The sequence below is a fragment of the Pyricularia grisea genome, chromosome VI, assembly GCF_004355905.1.
Source record: "Pyricularia grisea strain NI907 chromosome VI, whole genome shotgun sequence".
In the NCBI taxonomy this organism is placed as follows: domain Eukaryota; kingdom Fungi; phylum Ascomycota; class Sordariomycetes; order Magnaporthales; family Pyriculariaceae; genus Pyricularia; species Pyricularia grisea.
Window position 1 is genome coordinate 515827 of NC_044974.1, and position 20200 is coordinate 536026.

Consider the following 20200-nt stretch of genomic DNA (forward strand, 5'->3'; position numbering starts at 1 on the left):
AGAAAATAGCAATGCCAACGTTATAAAAGATAAAAACAACGGTTTGCAAAGGGATAAAACACCGGAAAGCCCAGCCCAAAAAATTAACGACCCGTCTTTACTTATTTGGAAAACCCCTAAAACGACCCGAGATGTCCGATTTCAACTGCAAAAACTTTCCCAATCCAACAAAACCAACGCTACTTCACGTCTTTTATTTGCAAAAGTCCAAAAAAGCTTCGAAGCTAAAGATACCCTTTTGGCTAGCGCCCAGCAAAAAATCAGCTTATTGGAAGCACAACTGGAGGCAATACGGCCGGTTAAAAGGAGGAGGGTGGTTCCGGATCCAAACGAGCTTTTGGTTAACAAACAGAACATTATTGGATTGCAGGAAAAGGATATAGAAAATTTGGAACCTTTAGCTGATGAAGAAGAGGTTAATGAACCGGAGAAGCGTGAAAACGATTGTATTTTTGTCCGTTGATAATTTTATATTTAAATCAGCTTATAAAAGTAGGCATTTCGTTGTTAGATTTTCAGGGTGCCGAACAGGGGGGGTGCCGAACAGGGGGTACGCAACGTTAACGGCATTTTTAAGCAGCAGACCCTTTCAGTACCTAGTCAGCGGGCAGATTCGCTGTACGCAGTCCATCTCTGCGCTGAGTATTTGTTACTTGTAAAATGGGTAAATCTGGACAAACAGCATATACATATATATAAATATGTATGGTAATCGGAAGGTTAATAGGTAGGTGAGTAGGTAGGTATCAGGCCGGCATGAGTCTTAGGCTCTCTGACTGCGTTAATATTAGGTCGCATTTAAAAGTGGTTGCTGACTACTGAAAGTCGCTTTTTGATAAGAATGCCCTCAATGAAAGAAAGCGATTGCGGGAATTCAAGGAGGGCTGTAAACCAGTGTTCTTGCGAGATATGAGCTTGCCGTGACAGCCTCAATTCTCAAAGAGAATGGGCTGAGAAATTCAACGGAACCTTTGAGAGACTGCTGCAACACTCCTCAAGGTTCTCAGTCTCTATGGCTTCCGTAAGGGTTGTTTGCTACGAAATGTCTGTTCGATTCAGGTCCGACCACTTGTTCATCCAGCCTTGGGATGCTTCCTGATGGCGTCAGCTCAGCAATTGCAGCCTAATGAAGTAAAGGATAAAGTTAGAAGTATCAAACTGACTTCGATAAGTGTCTGGACAACATACCTGCTGACTGAATATTACGTATGGAGACTTGACACAAGGGCTTACTATGAGAAAAGAGACATCCACTTTCGGATGCAGATTTAGCATGCTTCCCGATAGGGAGAGCGTCCGCGCCTGTCATTCGTGAGGTCGGCTCGATGATGAACGAAAGCATCCTGCACGTCATTGGCAGACGCGCTGGTCTACGAAACCTGAAACCGATTTCTTTTGATACAAGTTAGAAAAAAAGGGCAAATGAACCAGTGGAGTTCGAGCATTTGATTGCAAGCAGCTGTGTGGCCGGCGGTGCCCATATGAAGATATCACGCGAGATGCCTTTAAGCGCCTTGAAGTCAGATCAGGCCTGAATCCTCACGTCAGCAAAGAAACACCCTTTTATTTCTTATAATATTGACTAGCGAGCTTATGCACTTGAATAGACATTGTTTCCGTAACCCAGCCAGGCCAGCCTACAAGAATGCGTACTTGGCGAAATGCGTATGTTACAAGGCGAACGGTCTAAGGTTACCCCGGACTGGTAATAAAGAAAGTTTGTAACATATTTAATTTTGCAAATGAGAGAAAAAGTGGTTATCTGCCAGGCAGATTTCGATGAATCAACCATAGATCATACTGTGTCGTAAGCTGACAACCTGGAAGTCGCCAAGCCTGCAGGATTTAGAAGCGATGAAAACCGTCACGTAGTGAGATTTTCGCGTTGCAAACGTGAGTGTTTGCCCCTTGACTTCCTGTAAAATAAAATGGGCTAGCATCGCTTCTTCAATCCCATACTGCCGTAGGAACCCTATCGGTGCCATCACTGGTGGCCTCCTAGTTTGCGATACTTTCGTGCTCTCCAACCATGCGTTTCCTACTATTCGCCCTGTTAAGCCCTATTACAACCAGTGAGTAATGAATAGTAGCGGCTAACCTATGCTATGGATCCCTAACACAATAGTCTCTTGAATATATGAACAGTCTCGGCTCAGTCACTATGCAACCGGGCCTATCACAATGTCACCTCAATCGAACAACTGAGTCGGTTGAGGGAATGTACGGTCGTCCACAACCTGCGTTTCACCTCTGGCCCCCTCAACGGGACGCGTGAAATCTCCTTGGACGGAATCGAGGAAGCCGAACAGATCCTCATCGGAGGTGCGGGTTGCATGCAAGCAGCTCCGTGCACCGCCCCGACCCCTGAGACGGAGCTTAGGTTCCACAGCAGAACCCTAAGACGCATCAGGGATTTGATAGTCGATTTCAACGCAGATCACCTCGTCGAGCTGTCCCTGCCGAGCCTCGAATCGGTGGACAACGAGGTGACCATATCCTCCAACAGCCTGCGCACCTTCAACATCAGACGCTTGATACGCCTGGGCAAGCTGAGCATCCATGCACCGGAACTGACCAACCTCACCATCGATGGGCTGCAGGGGTTCAATTCCCGCTCGCGAGGAAATGACAATGAGGTGCACATTGACCGGACAGCCTTGACCTCCCTCGACAGCCTTTTCGGCCGCCGGATGGATGCAAGAGCTGCTGGACGAGGTGCCAAGTCTCTAGTACGCATCTACGCGAACTCTCTGCCCAACGTTCGACGCGTCAATTTTGCGTGGAACAACCTCGACACCCTCGAAATCGACGGGACCGACCCTGGCGTCACGGTCGTGTTCCAGGGAGGTGGCTTTGGAAATGACAGTTTGAAGTACGGACAAGTGATCCTCGCGAAGGGTGATGCGGGTGTGGAGCGCGGGTCTTCGCTGAGAGGAAAGCTGGAGGCGGAAAGTCTGTATGTCACCAACAACAGAACGCACCTCAACATACCATTTGACAGACTAAAAACCCTCGACGTTCCGTCCGGCTTGAAGGATGTCGTGGGAACCGTAGCCATGACATCTCCGGATGCCTTGTCTGGCGCCTCGGGGCTGGAAAGCATTTCTCTGAGGTCATACGAGTTCCATCTACCGTCTGAGTTCAAAGACGGCAAGAGGATATGGCGATGGCCCGATACGAGAATGCAGCGGGCTGAGGTCCGAGGAAAAGTGCACATGGATTTCATGTAAGTTGGATAGAGCCTACGGTTCCATCGTCTTGGAAGTCAAAGAAACTTGCTGAACTGTGTGTTGACGCAAACCGAACAGGAATTCCTTTTTGGAAGACCGAAACCCAGACGACACCAACAACGCAACATCCCGACCGAGCGTCACCTTGAAATTCTCACTGATCGGGATTCGAGAGAGCGACTACACCCTCAACTGCGCTCCGTTTGAGAAATTACGCGACCAGGGCGTACTGCCTCAAGCTAGCGATGGCGATCTTCGTAGTCAAGGGCCGTACTTTGATTGCAGTGATGATAAAAGGAATGACGCTGTTGCTAGAGAGGTGGGATGGCAGACCTGGCTCGCAGTGGTACTGACTGTTGCTACCGGGTGTGTGTAATAAGACTTTTGTTAATTCACGGCGCTATACCTTAGCTAGAATACTCATAATTAATTCGCTATTAATCTTGGTCATCCCCATCAAAAACCGCCCGTTCCCTTCAACCTCTTGACCGCGCCTGCAATCCCCTTCCCCCAGCTAAACCTCCCCGGATCGACCCCGATGGCCCCGTCCGCCTCCTTCCCCTCTGCATCCTTCCAAACCCCGTCCTCGCTGCTGCCGGCCCCGTACAGCCCCGTGTTCTGATTGCGGACCTCGAGGGCCTCCCTCCACTGCTCCGCAATCTCTTCCGGGAGGTCCAGGAGCACGTTCACCTCTTGGCTGTGACACCAACTCTGCGTGTCTTGGTTGCCGCTGCCGACCACGGCGACCTTCCAGTCGACGACCAGCAGCTTGATGTGGCATGACCGCTGCCGCTTGCCCTGGTGCAGCGGCGCCGTCGCGTCCTTGGCCACGTACCAGTGGTAGTGCAGCCGACCCCGTGCCTCATCCGAGAGGGATGTGTATAGCCGATGGGCTATCATTTCGTTGTGGCCGCCTTGCATTGGGAGGAGCTCACCCTTGTTTTGATCATCAGCAAAGCTCTACGTTTCCATGATAACCTTCGTCATGAGCTACTCGTGAAGGGATATGATCCAACTTACAATATCATTGTACCCAAGACAGATATAACACGTCACCTCCACGCCCCTCTCGCACGCATCAATGATCGCCGGTAGCAGCGGCTCGGCATTGAGAGTGGGACTCTGGATGAACACGGATTGCGACGCGCAGCGGAGCGCGGCCAACCAAGCCGCGTTCTGCGGGTTCTTGACGTCGTGGTTCTTGGGCGGCCCGTACGGTGGGCGGTTGACCATCGCCATTGGGAACGGTTGGTGGGGCTGGTGTTTGACGTAAGGCGTCATGATCTTTTCCGGGTCTTCGCCGACGACGCTGTCCGGGACGAGATGCTCCGCCGGCGGGGTGAAGCCTTCGTTCGTGGTGTGGTTGAGGTGCTTTGTGACGGCTGCGCGCCGGGACTCGCCCGGTAGCGGCGTCACGGATGCCTGGACCCGGCGTACCTCGGCGGATATGGTGGCGTCGTAGTGCGGGTCGCTCGTCGTGTGTTCGGGGTAGGGTTCGTCTGGTGTGTTGTGGTTGTATCCGTTTTGCGTCCCCTCGTCTGTGTTGCCCTGGCTATCGAAGCATCTGGGTGTCTCGGTGGCGGCTGGGCGGTCTGCTGTTGGGAGTGGCGGCGTCAAAGCCTTGCTCCAGCTCAGCAACGCCATATCGTACACAGAATCGACGATGGGACCCTCCAGATGCACCATCATCTCAAGGTTATCGTTGTCCTGGATGTTGTTGCTCTGCAAGATGGCAATCCTCCTGTCCACGACCATGTACTTGGCATGAAACGTTCCGAGCAGCGGGTTGTGGTAGTTCATGACCTCCAAGTCGACGTTTGGAATTTCACTAGCCTTTGGAAGACCAACCGCCTTGCCCGTGTAATCCTTCTCCGGGACGATGTGGTGTTGGTCAAATACTTGCTTCACAGAGCCGCGGTCGTACATTATCTTGACCACAACCTTCTTTTCTCGCCCCTCAGCCCGCCTGGATAACTCTCTGATGGCTTCGGTGATGTATTTGGATGCTTCGCTATTCTGCCAGAAATTGGTTGCAATAAAGACGTCATACTCGGCGGCGACGATCAGATTCGCCATGTGCCGCACGATGTCGGGTATGCTGCCGTATGGTTAGTGGGTGTCAAAAGAGGCGATCTGGTGGACTGACTTACGTAGATATGATGGTGAGTGGCATAACGCCATTGCTGCCCATGAGTGACGGGCTAACTACTCCTTGACTCAGATCTTCATCAAGAGTTGTCAATGCGTCGTGATACATCTAGTCACATCCAAAACTAAGCAGTCAACATCAAAACACAATCCTTCATCTTCGGCTCTGCAAGGTCAACCAAAAGACAACTACGCACCTCGAGGAACAAGTCACTGGGTCTGTTCTCGCCCCATTTTCCACACCTGGCTGCCCTCTCTAGCCTTTCTAGTGGCGGCGCCCCATTCACGATGGCATTTGTGACCCCCGACCCCGAGTCCGAGCCTTTGCCGTACAGCTGCTCCCAAGCCCCATTGGGTGTAATCTCAGGGTTGGAGGCCAGCAGTGAGGAGACATCCTCGGGTGCCGTGCACAAACGGAAGAGCTCGTCACCAAAACCCCTGGGAGGCGGCTTTGTTGATACGAGAGCCCTGTGCGACTCTTCCAGCTGCAGCGACTTTCTGCTTTCGGAATCGGCCTGCGATTGGAGGCGGTTGTCCGCCGAAGCCGCCTCTGTCTCGGCAGCCTTTAGGTTCATTCTTTTGTAAGGTGGTGAAAGATTCGAACCGGCTCGTGGTGTAGTATAAGCGCTATAAGGAAACACGACAAACAGCTGATGCGCAAAGTCGCCCAGTGAATACAAAAAGTCGAGGTACGGCATGATTCAAAGAAGCTCCGAGGCAAGATTACCAGAGTACACAGGCCTATGCTATACATAAAAATACACATCCAATGTCAGTACCATGAATCAGACAATAACGGCCATGCTTGGCTTTTTTTGCCTCAGAAGGGGACTCGTCAGCTCCCAAGGTGCTAGCCGATGAGAGACAGGAAGAGCGGGGGCGATGATCTCACTGGGTCATGAAAAAAATGTACAGGGCTGAAGATACTGACGAGGGCCGAGAGTCTGGACTTGCTTGCGGGACAGGGGTGCCAAGGATGGGGTGGAGACGAAATAGTCGGCTACGTGCCGTGGTTGGCAGGATGGTTGGTTTACACGATGTATGCTTTTTTACAAAGTACGTGGTATACTCAATCAGAGAAAGAGGTACAAACCTGGTCTGGGTAGAAAATGTCAGCTATTCTTTCCCCGAGAAGTCTCAGCTTTATCAGTTATAGAAATCGGCCTCATGTCTCGTAATTGTAGTGCAGTTGGATATCGAACGCCATTCTGGCGCCTCCTGGATGGATACTTGGTTGAGGCTGATGACGTCAAAGTCGACTGAATCGTAAAGTCGCAGACAAGACGGTCGCCACTCGCTGCACGCTCATTGCCCAGTTATTGATATCAGCCGATTAGAGGACGACAATCCAAGCCTGGTTGCGAATTGCTAGTTTTGGAAACCAGCGACAAAGTAGCGGATTCTTCTTCCGCCGATTCCTATTCTTAACCTGAGCCGGCAATACGGCAAGCTTGGTTCGGCGCTAAAAACCAACCTAAGATCCGATGCCACGCGGCCGATCTGCCGCTTTGCCGACTGCAGCAGGCAGCGGGATGTGCATGGGGCATGAAGTGGACTGCTGTGAAGAACAAAGTTGAAGAATGTTTGTGATACAACACTTTATCGCGTACCTAAGCCAGATCACACGTTTTATGGCGTGTTAATGAGAGTGCTGCAAACGTCAAGCTCAATGTTTCGATTGTATTTCGATATCTTGTCATGTTCTGCTATCGCTGTCTAGTGTTTCTAGTCCAAAATGACAACACAAATACAAACGACTTTCTGGCCGTTGGTGTGAATCTCAACGTGTCATAACCAGTATCCAAGTCACAACTCACCCATACCCTGGCTCTCCTTCTCCAACTTCTTAAAGTCAGTCGAGGCAAGTTCGTACACAAAGGCAGTTGTCATCTTGGCGTGCTGGAGCATGTGGTCAAAGGACAGGAACTTGATCTTGTCGTCAGTGGTGTGAATGTGGTTGTCAGACAGGTCAAACGACGACTCAATAACGAAAGCCGATGGGTATCCAGCCTTGCTGGCGGATGCATGGTCGGAGCAGGCATATCCGCACTCGGTCTCGACATAGGGGATGTCGCAGTACTCGTCGATGACGGTCTTGATGAATTCGGTAAGGGCCGGGTCGACGTAGTCGACAATTACCCCGACGCTCTCAGGCTTGCCAGCATCAATGGTGCGCTGGATGAATCCAGTCATGTCCTGCTGAAGCATTGCCTTGATATCCCGCTTCTGCTTCTCGTACGATGAGAAAATGGCCTGGCTGCCAAGTAGGCCGCCCTCTTCAGCGCTGTACCAATGGAACTCGACCGTGTTCTCCAGCTTGCCGCCGGCGAGCTCGTCGCTGGTCAGAAGCACACGAAGCGCCTCGAGGGTCGTGACAGTGCCAGATCCATCATCGTCTGCGCCAGGTGCAGCGAGGATCGATGGCAGGAATAAGTTGATGCTGTCCTGGTGAGCTCCGACAACAATCGTCGACTTGCTCTTGCCAGGGATGGTGGCGATAACCGAGTTCTGGCCCCAGCTGTGCTCAAAATGCTGGACGTGTACACCGTGCTTGTGTGCATCCGCATCGGCGATGGTCTTGTTGACCTCGGAGAGCAGCCACTGCGATGACTGACGGCCGTATTCAGACTTGTAGTAGCGCGTGTGGAAGCTGGTGAACTTCTCGAGGTGCTTCTGCATGGGCTCCTTGGAGAGCTTCTTGAGAAGCGGGTTCACAGCATCTTGCTGCGACAGTTTGGATGGGAAGACAGCGGCGGGCCGAGACTGGGATCGCAGAGTCTTGCCGAGTTCGGGTGTAGAAGTGATGTCAAAGAAGCGCTGGCCATTCTAAACGCGAAAGTAACAAGTCAGTACTGGTTGATGCCAGATGATAGGCCAATCGAACATACCCGACGCAGCTCCCACTTCTCCTCCTCGGTAACCCATCGCGTCTCGCCAGGCGCGAGTTCGATGTGGAACTTTTCAGCCTCGGCAACCTCAGGGTGCAGCTGCACATGGTCTCCGTCCGTCTCCTGGACGAAGCGCGCGCTAATGGCCGGCAAGAGCAACGCGAGGATGGAAGTGGTAGCCCTCATTTTGTATTGAAGTGGTGAACTAAGTAAGGATTGATGATTATTGCAAAGAAAGACTGTTTGGGGAAATGAATAGATAAAGGTCGGATGGTTGGATTGGGATCAAATGCAATCAATCCGCGAGTAATCGAAGTACTCACTCACTCACTGCGGGAACTAAGGAATCCCCGCGGTGCATCCGAGACGGGAAGCTCCTGCCATCGCAGGTGACTGAACTCATTACGTCAGCCATCCGTTGCTAGGTTACATTGAATGGTGCTTTGGCGCCCGTCTATCAATGCAAGATAATTGCTTTGACCCTAACCCGGAACAGGGTTGCAATAGGCAGCCATCCAATCTTTGTTGAAATGCTTCTTTCTATTAATCTCTCATTATGTCCTCACCTCAGGACTCCTTGAGTACTTTGCAACGCGATATGACTCTATGCTGTAAAATAGGCTAGGAGCTCAAATGATGCTATTTGTCATTGTTGCAAGGGTTCATCTCGAATTTCTGTACGTTTGCAAGAAACAGGCCATCGGACCTTCTTGTTCACGAGTCTGGATCGACTTGACATACAACCCAGTCCTTCTCGATTGCGATTGAGATATTTGTAGCCATTTTGCAGGCATAAACATTCACAACGCAATAAGTTGGCGCAGCCAAAAGTATGGCCATCAAAGGATGCTGCTGCCCGGCAAGTTAAACCCCAGGAATGGCATGCACCGAATCAAGCCCATGTAACCCCTAAGTACCCTAGAAGTAATCATGACGACGACACGGGTAGTGGGTTCGTCCGAACCCGACCATATTTAACCCGCGCAAGATTCCATACTCATTCAGCTGTCGGAAAATTCACTGCCGCCCCATTAAGGTCCGTGTTACTTTTCTTCCAACTCCAAGTCCGAGGTAGTCTTGACCCTTTTCCCGGCCCCAAAGCCTCTTTGTTCCTCACCTGGGTTCCCCAATCGAACTCCCTAGTCTCTGAGGATCGATCCCTCAGTCACAATCGCCATCAGCGGGGCAAACACCGCGTCCCCTTTTTTTTCTTTTTAATGCAACAATGTCACACGAACAACAAGTAGAAATCGTCCAGCGCGGCGTCAAACGCCGCAGCGTCCCCGGAACCGCCGCGTTCCTGGGCCTGCGCTCGCTCGACATCCCGCTGCAGTACAAGCTCCTGACGGGCGAGTGGAGCGTGCCGGTCTTGGCGCGCATCGGGCTGCGCCCGTGCGCCGCGGCCCTCGCCCCGCGCACGACGACGGGGATCGCGGCCATCGACCGGCTGGGCCTGACCAACCCGACGCTGCTGCTGCTGGCCATGGCGGCCGGCGCGGCGGCCAAGCAGTGCTACTGGGTGACGGCCATCTGCAACGAGGAGTTTGGGCCGCGCGCCTCCCTCATCATATCGGCCTTCAACACCGCCTTCAACAGCATCAACTCCATGATGCTCATGACGTCGCTGACCTCGGCGGCCACCGCATGGCCCGGTCAGGTCGAGGGCATCTCGGCCCCCATGGCCGTGGGCGCGGTTCTGTACGTCACCGGCATGTACCTCGAGGTCGTGTCCGAGATTCAGCGTCGCGCCTTCAAGGAGGACCCCAAGACCAAGGGCAAGGTCTGCCGGACGGGGCTGTGGCGCGTTGCGAGGCACATCAACTACGGCGGGTATGCGCTCTGGCGCTCTGGTTACAGTTTGGCTGCGGGCGGTTGGATCTGGGGTGCCATGACCGCTGCGTTCAACCTGTCGGTCTTTATCGATAGTTCGATCCCGGAGCTGGGGTCGTACATGGATAAGAGGTATGGTCGCGACTGGCAAGAGTACTGCTCCGAGACACGATGGGCGATTCTGCCGGGATTCTACTAGAAACCCGAGACTGTGTATGTTTTCCCCCAGAGCCCAGACGGATCTGGCGTAATGCGGTCAAATTAAGAATGTGTACCCATATGTGCCTAATGACCCATAAATCTCGACTCTATCAGCAAATCTATCGATTGGTATATGGCGGAACAAACATGTGCTCTATGACAAAAACAAGACGCAATGCGCTGCATGATTTTAAAGCAAATCAATCTCATGATTCCCGGTGGACAAAGGGAAGGGCACAGTCGAGCCGATGCATAAACCATCGTACCTCGAACAAACAAACAAAACACGCCACGCAGTCATAATCACATGCTGTCCTCCATCTGTTTGCTCCGCACCTTGGCCCAATCATCCTTGTCCTTCTTTCCGCCCGCACTCTCGAGCCCCATCCCCCTCTCAACCCACTCCTTGCTGCCCATATGGCTGAGTCGAGACAGCGCACGCGCAAATGCAAATGCCTCCTCGTCTCCCGAGAACAAGTTTGAGTTCTTGAGCTTGTCAACATTAGAGTCCAAATCCTCTATCATGTGTCCCATTGCGCTCTCGATATCGCCATCGTCAGGCTCCTCCATGCCGGCATCTTTCGCGTCCTTCTTCCGGCTTGCAGCCAGCGACTCCCTCATTTCCTCCCTCGACACAAAGAGCTCGCCCAGGGGCGCTGCCGTCGTCAGGACGAGCTTTGCGTGCGACTCATACACTGCATCGATAAAAGTGATAAAGCGCCTGGCGAGGTCGCGCTGCCGATATGTCATTCCAGGCACGTCGGTAACAACGAAAGCGTCGTAACTCCGAACCAGCTCGATATAGTCAGCCGCGCCCGTGGGCCGGCCGATCAGTTCATCAAATGTGAACCACGCACACCGGCCGCTGACCCGCGGCACATGAATCGTCCTCCCCCACACCGACTGAGTCTCGGGGTGTCCTGGGTCCGAAGCGTCACCCAGGAAGGCGAACCATTTTTCGGCGTGTGACTGCGCGTGTTTGTCGAGCGGGGTATGATACACGCCAGATGGCGGGCGCGGAATCTTGCGGTAGTCGGTCGGCGAGTCGAGGTTGATGACATGCAACCTGCTCTTGAGCAACTCGATGGCAGGTATAAAGCTTTCGCGCTGAACTCCGTTCTTGTACAGGTCGTCCGGGTGGCGGTTGCTGGTGGTGACGAGCACGACGCCGTGCGACATCAGGGCCTCAAGCAGGCGGCGCAGGATCATGGCATCGGCGACGTCGGTGCACTGGAACTCGTCGAAGCACAGTACGTTGCCCTGCTCGGCAATATCGGCCGCTATCAAGGGGACCGCGTCCAAGTCGTTTCCGTGCTGCATCTTCATCTTGTGCATGCGCTTGTGCACATCCTGCATGAAGTTGTGGAAGTGGATGCGCGTTTTGGACTTGACACTCGGTGGCAGAGTGTCGTAAAACAGGTCCATCAACATCGTTTTGCCCGAACCAACGTCGCCATAGAGGTATAAACCGCGCGGGAGGTTCGCGGGTATGTTGCCTATCGCTGCTTGTTTTGGGCCTTTGCTGCCAAAAAGGCTGCTGAAGAGCGACTTTTGCGCCGGTGCTTTCAGGGCCTCGAGCGACGGGTGTTTGACTGCTGAGGCTTCATAGTCTCGTAGCTCATCGTGTAAATGTTGGAGGCTTTGTATTATTCCTGCGGTTCGGTGGGGGACGAGGCTTAGCTGCTGTGTCCCGTTCTTTCTGTAGCGAGCGAAGACGCCCCTGGTGTCCAAAAAAACATACCTCGCTGATGTTCATCGTTTCGTAATATGCCTTCGTCGACCCGACGGTCGTACTCTTGCATAGGGCTCGTGGCATCGCTGTTGGCTGCATTCAAAACAAAATAATTTGTTAGTAAGTGGGCTTCTGAGACAATGCGAACAGAAAGCAGGCAAGCACAAACTATTTTCCACAGTTGCTGAAGCTACCGCACTCGCCCTTCTTCTCTGGCCAGCAGCAAAGACTGCAGGGAAGACTAGATGCTTCCCGGACGCATGCGAACGAAAGCAGGTCGGCAGCAGTGGATTCGCAGTTGTAGGTAACCGTCGAGTAAATCGCGCCTTTCGGTGGCAGTCTGTGCAAAGTCGGCGACCATGTCTAGCGAGGGGTATAGAGTAGTGCTTGCTGCGGCTTATCGTGGTGAGGCGCAAAGAGCGTGGGTTGGGCGCTAATGACGGCGGCCGAAAGAAAGTCATGGTCGGACGAGATTAAATCTTGCAGGACCGGTCTCGGAGGCGCAAGGGCGCAGTGGGATCTACCGAGAAACAGATAAGGAAACGATGATGACGATACAGGTTCACCGCGCAACGAACCAGGATTGGGTTTGGTGTGTGTGGCACAAATGGCAGGTTGGAGATCTCCAAAACAAAACCTTAGTTGATTAAAATCACGCTCAATTGTCCAAGATAGTAATAAGGGGGGAGGGATGCGATTGCGCGACTCGACGAACACTTTGAAAATAGTGTGTACGCTACAGTAGAAGGTTCTTTGGCCGACTTAAAGTTGGAATGCCGAGGCGTGGCCGACGAGCAAGTGCGGAGTAGCGGAAGTTGTAGTGGGGTACAGGGGCCAAATCACTATCACGTGGGTTGTATCCACTCGATCATCCTTCCTTTGTCCTTTTTGGCCAAATGAAATCCCAAAGCACTTGCCGGTGACCTTATACTTATTTTTAAAAGCATGCTAAATCTTGAATTGACAAGTTATGAACTGTAGGTACAATGAAACAAGATACAAGAATCGAACATTTTTTTGCCAATCAATCATGCAAATGCAACTTCTCTTCTCCCACTTCCCAACCCACTTCTTCACCTTGAAAGCTGCTGCTCTCTTTAAACCATCATCAAAGCAGCCAAGGCGACACCGACAACACCCGCAACGGGGGCCTGAGTCGGGACGGCAAAGCCAGACTTGCTCGAGGTGGGGTTAGGGGTCATGGTGGGACGGCCGCCAGTGGGGGTGGCAGCAGGCCCGGTAGGTGCGCTCGTGGCAGAGGAGGAGGTGCTGGTCTGCAGGTTGGACTGGACGCTGTAGACACCACCGTTGGGGACCCTGATGTTGGAGGGCGGGTCGATGGCGGTCACGTTGGAAGTGACGCGGCTGCCATACTGCTGCAGAGTGTTCTGGCCCGAAGGGTTGATGACGGCGTACATGCCCTTGGCGCAGTGCTGGGTCTGACTGCAGTAGTAAACGGCCGGGGCGGTGCTGGCGACGGTGACCTGGAACACGGTAGCCTGGAAATTGCGGAGTACATGGTCAGAGATGTTTCTTACCGACGGGGTATGAACAAAAGAACAAGAAAACGGTTCAACTCACGTTCTCGGCGCTCTCGGTGGCAGGGATGAAGCCAGAGTAGAACGGGTTGTTGGGGAAAGGAGCGCACTGTAAGTCCAGACGAGTTAGCTGACAAAAGTTCCCTTTGCTGGCAGCATTGCTAGATATCCGGAAGATGAGAGACGAACAGGCTGGTCGTAGCGGCCCTGGACAACCGAGTGGTTACGGGCGTAGAAGTGGAACTCGAGGACGTCGCCAATAGCGGCGTTTGTCGAGTTAGGGCTGAAGACCAGTCCATTCTTGCCAACATCGATACGGATGGTGGTGGCGGCAGCCTGGAGAGCCAGGGCCGAGGTAACAGCGAGTGTCTTGAGAGAGAGCATGTTTGCGGTGTTTTCTTTTTCCTTCTTTTTTTTTATGTTTTTTTTGTTGGATGATCACAAGGCTGATGGTCTGAGGACTGGCTAGAGTGAGCTTGTTTGAGTGGCTATGAGAGGGTTTGAGATAAATGGACTGACGAGTCTTTAAGGTTATATACCGGTCGTCCGTTTGCCCAAAATGGGTACTTACCTGGAAACCACAACAAGATACTTCACCCGAGCACCGGGTACGCGTCGACCCTTGCCACTCTACTGACTGCATAACCCACCGCCGTGGCTCTCCAGATCACAAAATAAACTGCACGATGAGCATGGTCCCACTGTCGGTGACTGATGCCCCTGCAGCAGGGATGAGGGTAGAGACGAGGGCCTGACTGAGCACTCGATTATTGTTTCCATGGCCGTCTAGTGGCATTCTCTGACGGAACACTAAGGATGTGTAGCATGCATGCACATGGCCATGGCGTTAGTTGATTTCTTCGGTAGCTTGAGACCTGTGTGCTGCACCTCGCCGTCTCACGTCAGTTCGCAGGCGTATTTGCTAAGGGGTCAGTGCTGAGGTCATTAAACGGCCTTGACACGACCAATCGGGGGACGGTATCCCATTCTTTTTGGGGAATTTCTGTTGCTCAGGCACCATCCCATCCGTTGGTCCTAGATTCCTTTGAAGTCACAGACGAAGGAGGCAAAAACAAAATAATGCAGATACGATACTGGCTACCAGATTATTTTGACGGGTTTCTTTCAAGGTTGGCTACCAATCCATGACGACAGGGCCAGGGCTGTAACGTAAGTCTACGTTCAGCTTGAACATTTCCTCGGGATTAGAGCCATCCCGGTGACGTTGTTCGCAAGTCTTTCTCCTCTTCTCCTCCTCAGTCAAGAACCATGGTAATTGTTTTCTCGGCCCTCTAATCCTTCTTGACAACCGTGTGGTAACGGGTTATTGACAAAAAGCTAGCCCAATAAGCTAAGCTTTCCCAGCGTACCTTACCAACAACGCTAGCTAGGCTTACCACCCAAGTTTGTAATCAGAATATCCACACTCTGTGCTTAGAATAGAAGCACAACTAGATTTATCCTTGGATCCAGCCGGGTGTTTCGGCCATGCTGCCCTAGCGCTGAGTGCCTCAAATCAGCAACCACACCTAACTCGGAAATGAAGGTTGGGGTGTCGCATCGCATTCCTCTTGCCCTGCATTCTTCACCTGCGTCTACCCATTACCGTGGAACACCACTCGATCTGGAGTCGGCTTAGCGTGAACGATCCCCCGTCTTTGTCGGCACCTGTCCAAGCCAAGCTTTTCAGCACAGCCTTCAACCAAACCAAAAAAAAAAAAACCCTAAAGTCACTATGTGACCGACCCCCCATTGCTCTTGAATCGACCCCGTGCCTTACCTTACGCTAGAATGCCAGGCTTCGGTAGATGTTACATCCGTGAAAGCTCTTTGAGACCCCCACATTGCGACTTTAGGCAGAGGACACGATATAGCATGTCGTGATGCCGACCAGGCCAGACTTTCATCTCAAGATCAGGCATTGCCAAGAAACATAATCCCGTCTTGGACCTGGGGATGATCCGTTGTTGCCGAACTCCTCTGTTGATGAAACATCAGTTGATAGGCAGGGTTTATTTACTTTTTTTTTCTTATTGAGTCAGCAACCAGTTGTTGAGTTTAATTGCACCGGTTGCTCGAGATACGATCAAGGACGTCACTATTAGTGTTTGCCTGTCTTATTCACATAAAATATGACATCCGAGCGGCAACATTACCAGCGACCAAAATAACACTTAACCACGCGCCCGCTTGGTCTGGCGTCTCGGCCTAATTGCCGGTCTATCATGCTTAAACGTGAGCGTGCAACATTAGATAGGTGCCTAGGCAGGCAATTTTTGGTCTCGAAAACTCTGGCACTCTGGCCACGGCCTTGGGCACGGTCTGTTTCAAAATGCAATCGAAGCGTTGAGAAAAAACAAAGACTATATCGAATACCAGCACTATTCACTTCCCAACGTGAACCGTCTTCAAGCCCCCCTCGCTGGATGACCGTTGAACTACATAGGAAGTCCGTCTCCGCTGCCGCCCGCTCCTCCCGTCGGACGGACGATTCGTGCGCTCCGAAACGCGACGTTGCAAGGCATGGCGGACCTGGTCGTCCTCGCGGAACCTCCACACCGACACGACGCTCTTCTCCCTCCGCTCTTCAACCTTTTTCGCTTCCACTCGCGCGTTGTCGCTGCTGCTGCTCGAACTGCAGGTTTCTTCGCTCGCGGGTTTGCGGCAGTGCACTTGCTCCACCTGGAGCTGCACTTGATGGGTACAGACTCCGACACAGCCACAGGGCTTCTTGGGCGACCTGGCCTCGATGGCGTCGTGGCGGACGAGGCCCTTGACCATCATTCGGACGTGGCTGACCTCTCTGGCCATCCGCTGTAGCATCAGTCGCTGCAGCTTGTCGCCCAGCAGTCGAACGTTGTCTTTGGTCTAGATGGTTGCCTCGATAGTTAAAATGTGTTTCCGCAGCGTGACACCAACCCAGTGTATTAACAGCACTGAACCCCACTCGCCTCAACTCACCCTGTACCAGGTAATCCGCTGCATAAAGGTGCAACTGTATGTTGCAGTCCATCCAGAGAAGCTCCCCGCCTCTCCATGCGCCTCAATGTCTGCCCTGATCTTGATTTCCACAAAATCATCCTCACTCCACCTGTCGTCATCCCTGACGGCCTTGGCCACCACGGTAGGAGAGACGAGAAACGGCCGTTCGAGCTCCTTGAACTGCCGCCAAAGATCCCTGAGGATGGAGTGGTGCAGCGTCAGCGTGTGCTCCGAGAGCGTCAGCCTCATCAGCTCCAGCGACCCTTCCCCGGGACAGCAGTCATCCAGGCCGCACGGCGAGCAGTCCGCCTCGTCGCTGCAGTAACCGCAACCCTCTCCCCTCCTGCTTCTCCTCCTCCTCCTGTCGTGCCGGTTGTAGTGGTGATGGTGGTTGACTAGGTCCGCCCCGACCCGGTATCGCTCGCCTTTTGCCCTCGCCGAGGCGATCTTGGCCCTTAGCTCACGCGTCTGCTGCCTCAACGCCCAGCGCTCCTCGCACATTTGCTGCCGCAGGTTGCCTAGGCACTCGGTGATCTCAACCGGGGCGCGACGGAGCGTAGATACGAGGACTCCATAAATACCGATGAAGCAGAGAATGGTCCAGAAGTAGGTCAGCAGTGTGATCACAAAGTGAACCCATTGCAAAGGGTGGAGTACGGGGTACTCGTAGATGAATGGCATCTTTCTTTTGTGGCGGAAAGCTGCGCTCCTGCCGATGAGTTTGGTGTGCTGCCAAGATCCTGAGTTTGGGAATGAGAAGGGAGAAGACTGAGTTAGATGGAAGTGGTTCGGGATATTTGGCTTGGCAGGCGTCCTCCCTTTCTCCCGTGATGCGTACGTACTACCACTGTCACTCAGGTCCGTGACATTTCTCTCCGAGCAGCCACCGCATTGATCCTCGAGCTATGTATGCGTGTCCCGCAAATCAGTGTCTTTTTGTTCTACTCTTCAGAATTTGGAACTTTAGAACTGGTCGCGTGCCATTGTACAAAAACCCCACAGCAGTTCACAAGTATCAATGGACTGATACTTTGTTTGAGTAGCAACATTCAAGGGTAGTTGACAGACTCAACCCACTGTACATGATATTGGGAAGCGGCCATAAACTTTATGATCTTGCGGCGACCCAAAATCGTTGGCAGGATGCATGAAATCGGTGATACGGAGCAGATCCATCGAGACGGAGAACGCTAGCCGGCGCGCTACTGTAGGCGCACCGTTGTTGACGCGTTAGGGCTGACACCTCTCACGTTATAGTGGAGATGACAAAATTTATGCCTCTTAACAGTTGCCATCAGTTCCCAAGGTTTCGGTCTTAAAACCCCCCACTAAGGCATGGACCGGGTCTGGAAAGAGGTCTTTGCTCATTGAGGATTCCGTCTTGGGCGCTTCATCAGGATGCAGTTCTGCCACTCACTGGATCGATGGCTCAACTGGAATCACAGTGGGACCAAACTTATCTTCCGATCACCCGTTGTGGTCTTCAATTGTATGACAGAACGAAGATGAAAAGGTTGATCCGCGGGAAACGGATAGCCTCAATATAACTGATGAAAGGCCTCGCGACTATGGCGTTATCTGCTTCTATCACAATGGGAGGCTGAGACTGTGGGATTGCTCGAGGAATGTGTCCACCACTGGTCTCGAACACTTCAAGCTGTTTACATGCAGATTTTGGGCATAACCTCTGGTGCAATGACATCGGTTTGGGTCTAGTCTAGCTATTAGCTGATTCAGGCAACACAGAAATTCTGTAGCGGTGCGACCAGGCTCCCACTAGGTTTCTAGATCTAGAGCAATATTGCACTACACAGGCTAGGTAGTAAGCAATTCCATCACCAGAGCTTGTTTCAATATGTTCATTTCGGTTCTGAATGTTGCCTGCTATTAGTTCCTTGGCAAAGCAATCCGAGTGAAACGAGGGACCGAGATGAGGTCGGTTGATGCCTGGATCGGAAAATTTGAGTCAGTACATCTCTACCTGGTTCGCCTGTTTATTGCCGGATCCACCGGTTTGCTGATTTATAAGCACTTGCAGGGATAGTATCACCAAGAAGTAATACAGTTGGCGCCCGCAGAGCTGCTCTGGCTTACTACGATCCTATACAGAGGACAAGAATATAATCTACCGAGGTGACTGTGAGGACAAGAAGGAAATAAGTAAAAATCAAAACGATTGTACCCTCAATATTGATTTTATTAGCACGAAAATTGGAGCAGATCTTGTGTGCCAGCTTATTTTGGTCTTTCATTCTTTTTTCTTTTTTCTTTTCTTTCTCTTCAAATTTCAAAATGCAATTCTCTTCGCTCTTGCAATTGCTGCTGATTTCAACATGCGTTGCGGGTCTGCCTACGGGCGGGTCTGCCACACAAACTCCCAAGGTTAAGCCCAATAGCAAGATCGACGTCGGCACTTCTCACCAAACAACTACAAGACAAACTTCTCCAAGCATCAATGATGGAATTCCGGCCAGCGTTCAGCCAGCAAACCCACTCGCGCGCATCCAGACCCTGAAGGATAACGGTATACAACGCGGCGGCACGGAAAAAACTAGAAAGACGAAAGGAACAAGCGTTCCAGGTAATGTGGGCGTGGAAAATAAACGGAAGAAAACCGATCCCAATCCCGAGCAGAAAGTGCCTCCCAGCTCGTACCTTAGTCCTCCACAACCCCCACAAAGGTCCAGGTCTTACTACCTCGAGAACCCCGAAAGTGCGGCCGACAAGTATGCAATGATTAAGGAACAGGATGCCAAACCGCTGCATAGTTCGAAAACTGTGGAAACTGACAGAGGAACAGAACCGGAGCATATTTCAGCGTGGATGAGGATTGGTCAGAGAAAATCCAAGTCGAAGATTGAAAAAGCCCAGACTACTTAGGCCTCTCTAGATTAGCATGAATAGAAATCGAATTACATGGGAAAGCAAGGTTCGATGAGAGCCACAGCCAAATGTAACGCTTGGAAGTGAAGCTTGGAACTTAAAAAGTTGTGTAGCTGGTGCAGGTGCCTCTCCGTCGATGTCAGGATAAGTCCAAGGTATTCTCTATGATCCACTTGCGAGAAAATGAGCGTAAATTCTCCCTACTTTATGTGTGCATGTGTCGTCTCCAATGTTCCGGAGAGCCAGTCTTGGTGGGCTGTAGCCCATGTTGGCGGAAATCCATTCATATTGCGTAAGTAACTTGCATATCAAGGTGAGAAAGATGGCGGAACCTAATACGTTTTAAAATACCTAACTATCTACGGCTATTGCAAATTAGGGACTAGATTGGATTAGTCGTCAAAAACCAAAGTGACGTATAAAGCAAAACAAACAAGTCCACGCTCTCAAGGAAAACTATCTCGTCAAACACCGAGCCGGAAATAACATCTGAACAAGACTGATTCTTCACTTGTCACTCCAATGCGCCGCAGTTTGGTTTTCTTCATTGAAATCTGTCAAACTGCTGCACTTGCCATGGCCATCAAGTCACAAATATACATGGAAGTTATGGAACCAAGATTCAAACATAATGGGCCAAGGACGTAAAACGGTCTCATAAGGTTAAATTACTTCCCAGGCTCTTAACGCATTTTGGATACGGTGTTGGCATGATTCGAAGCGTACAATAGATAACGACTTCCAGGGATGAGCAGCCTGAGGAAAAAA

At 51.9% G+C, this 20200-nt stretch overlaps 8 protein-coding genes across 8 annotated transcripts; 2 read left to right on the top strand and 6 right to left on the bottom strand.

Moving 5' to 3' along the window:
- Window positions 1-1987: 1987 nt before the first annotated feature.
- Window positions 1988-3606, top strand: PgNI_11280 (uncharacterized protein; the record flags this gene model as incomplete). The annotated part of the gene is made up of 3 exons (XM_031131250.1): window positions 1988-2072; window positions 2146-3226; window positions 3309-3606. The coding sequence occupies exons 1-3, from the start codon at window positions 2030-2032 to the stop codon at window positions 3604-3606; spliced, it is 1422 nt and encodes a 473-aa protein (XP_030976967.1). The 5' UTR covers window positions 1988-2029.
- PgNI_11281 (uncharacterized protein) lies at window positions 2397-3103 on the bottom strand (the record flags this gene model as incomplete). Its single annotated transcript, XM_031131251.1, has 3 exons — window positions 2397-2726; window positions 2748-2927; window positions 3011-3103. 3 exons carry the CDS (start codon window positions 3101-3103, stop codon window positions 2397-2399), a joined length of 603 nt encoding a protein of 200 aa, XP_030976966.1.
- An 80-nt stretch (window positions 3607-3686) lies between the features above and the next one.
- Window positions 3687-6076, bottom strand: PgNI_11282 (uncharacterized protein; the record flags this gene model as incomplete). The annotated part of the gene is made up of 4 exons (XM_031131252.1): window positions 3687-4190; window positions 4251-5328; window positions 5381-5487; window positions 5576-6076. 4 exons carry the CDS (start codon window positions 6074-6076, stop codon window positions 3687-3689), a joined length of 2190 nt encoding a protein of 729 aa, XP_030977052.1.
- Window positions 6077-7030: 954 nt separating this feature from the next.
- On the bottom strand, window positions 7031-8577 carry PgNI_11283 (uncharacterized protein). The gene is made up of 2 exons (XM_031131253.1): window positions 8267-8577; window positions 7031-8204 (listed from the first exon to the last, which is right to left on the bottom strand). The coding sequence occupies exons 1-2, from the start codon at window positions 8450-8452 to the stop codon at window positions 7185-7187; spliced, it is 1206 nt and encodes a 401-aa protein (XP_030976841.1). The 5' UTR covers window positions 8453-8577; the 3' UTR covers window positions 7031-7184.
- Window positions 8578-9491: 914 nt separating this feature from the next.
- On the top strand, window positions 9492-10295 carry PgNI_11284 (uncharacterized protein; the record flags this gene model as incomplete). Its single annotated transcript, XM_031131254.1, has 1 exon — window positions 9492-10295. The coding sequence occupies one exon, from the start codon at window positions 9492-9494 to the stop codon at window positions 10293-10295; it is 804 nt and encodes a 267-aa protein (XP_030976840.1).
- Window positions 9662-12691, bottom strand: PgNI_11285 (uncharacterized protein). The gene is made up of 3 exons (XM_031131255.1): window positions 12199-12691; window positions 12039-12122; window positions 9662-11949 (listed from the first exon to the last, which is right to left on the bottom strand). Exons 1-3 carry the CDS (start codon window positions 12488-12490, stop codon window positions 10601-10603), a joined length of 1725 nt encoding a protein of 574 aa, XP_030976965.1. The 5' UTR covers window positions 12491-12691; the 3' UTR covers window positions 9662-10600.
- A 435-nt stretch (window positions 12692-13126) lies between these two features.
- On the bottom strand, window positions 13127-14043 carry PgNI_11286 (uncharacterized protein; the record flags this gene model as incomplete). The annotated part of the gene is made up of 3 exons (XM_031131256.1): window positions 13757-14043; window positions 13611-13676; window positions 13127-13528 (listed from the first exon to the last, which is right to left on the bottom strand). The coding sequence occupies exons 1-3, from the start codon at window positions 13949-13951 to the stop codon at window positions 13127-13129; spliced, it is 663 nt and encodes a 220-aa protein (XP_030976964.1). The 5' UTR covers window positions 13952-14043.
- A 1909-nt stretch (window positions 14044-15952) lies between these two features.
- On the bottom strand, window positions 15953-17230 carry PgNI_11287 (uncharacterized protein; the record flags this gene model as incomplete). Its single annotated transcript, XM_031131257.1, has 2 exons — window positions 15953-16435; window positions 16529-17230. 2 exons carry the CDS (start codon window positions 17228-17230, stop codon window positions 15953-15955), a joined length of 1185 nt encoding a protein of 394 aa, XP_030976963.1.
- Between the last annotated feature and the right edge of the window lie 2970 nt (window positions 17231-20200).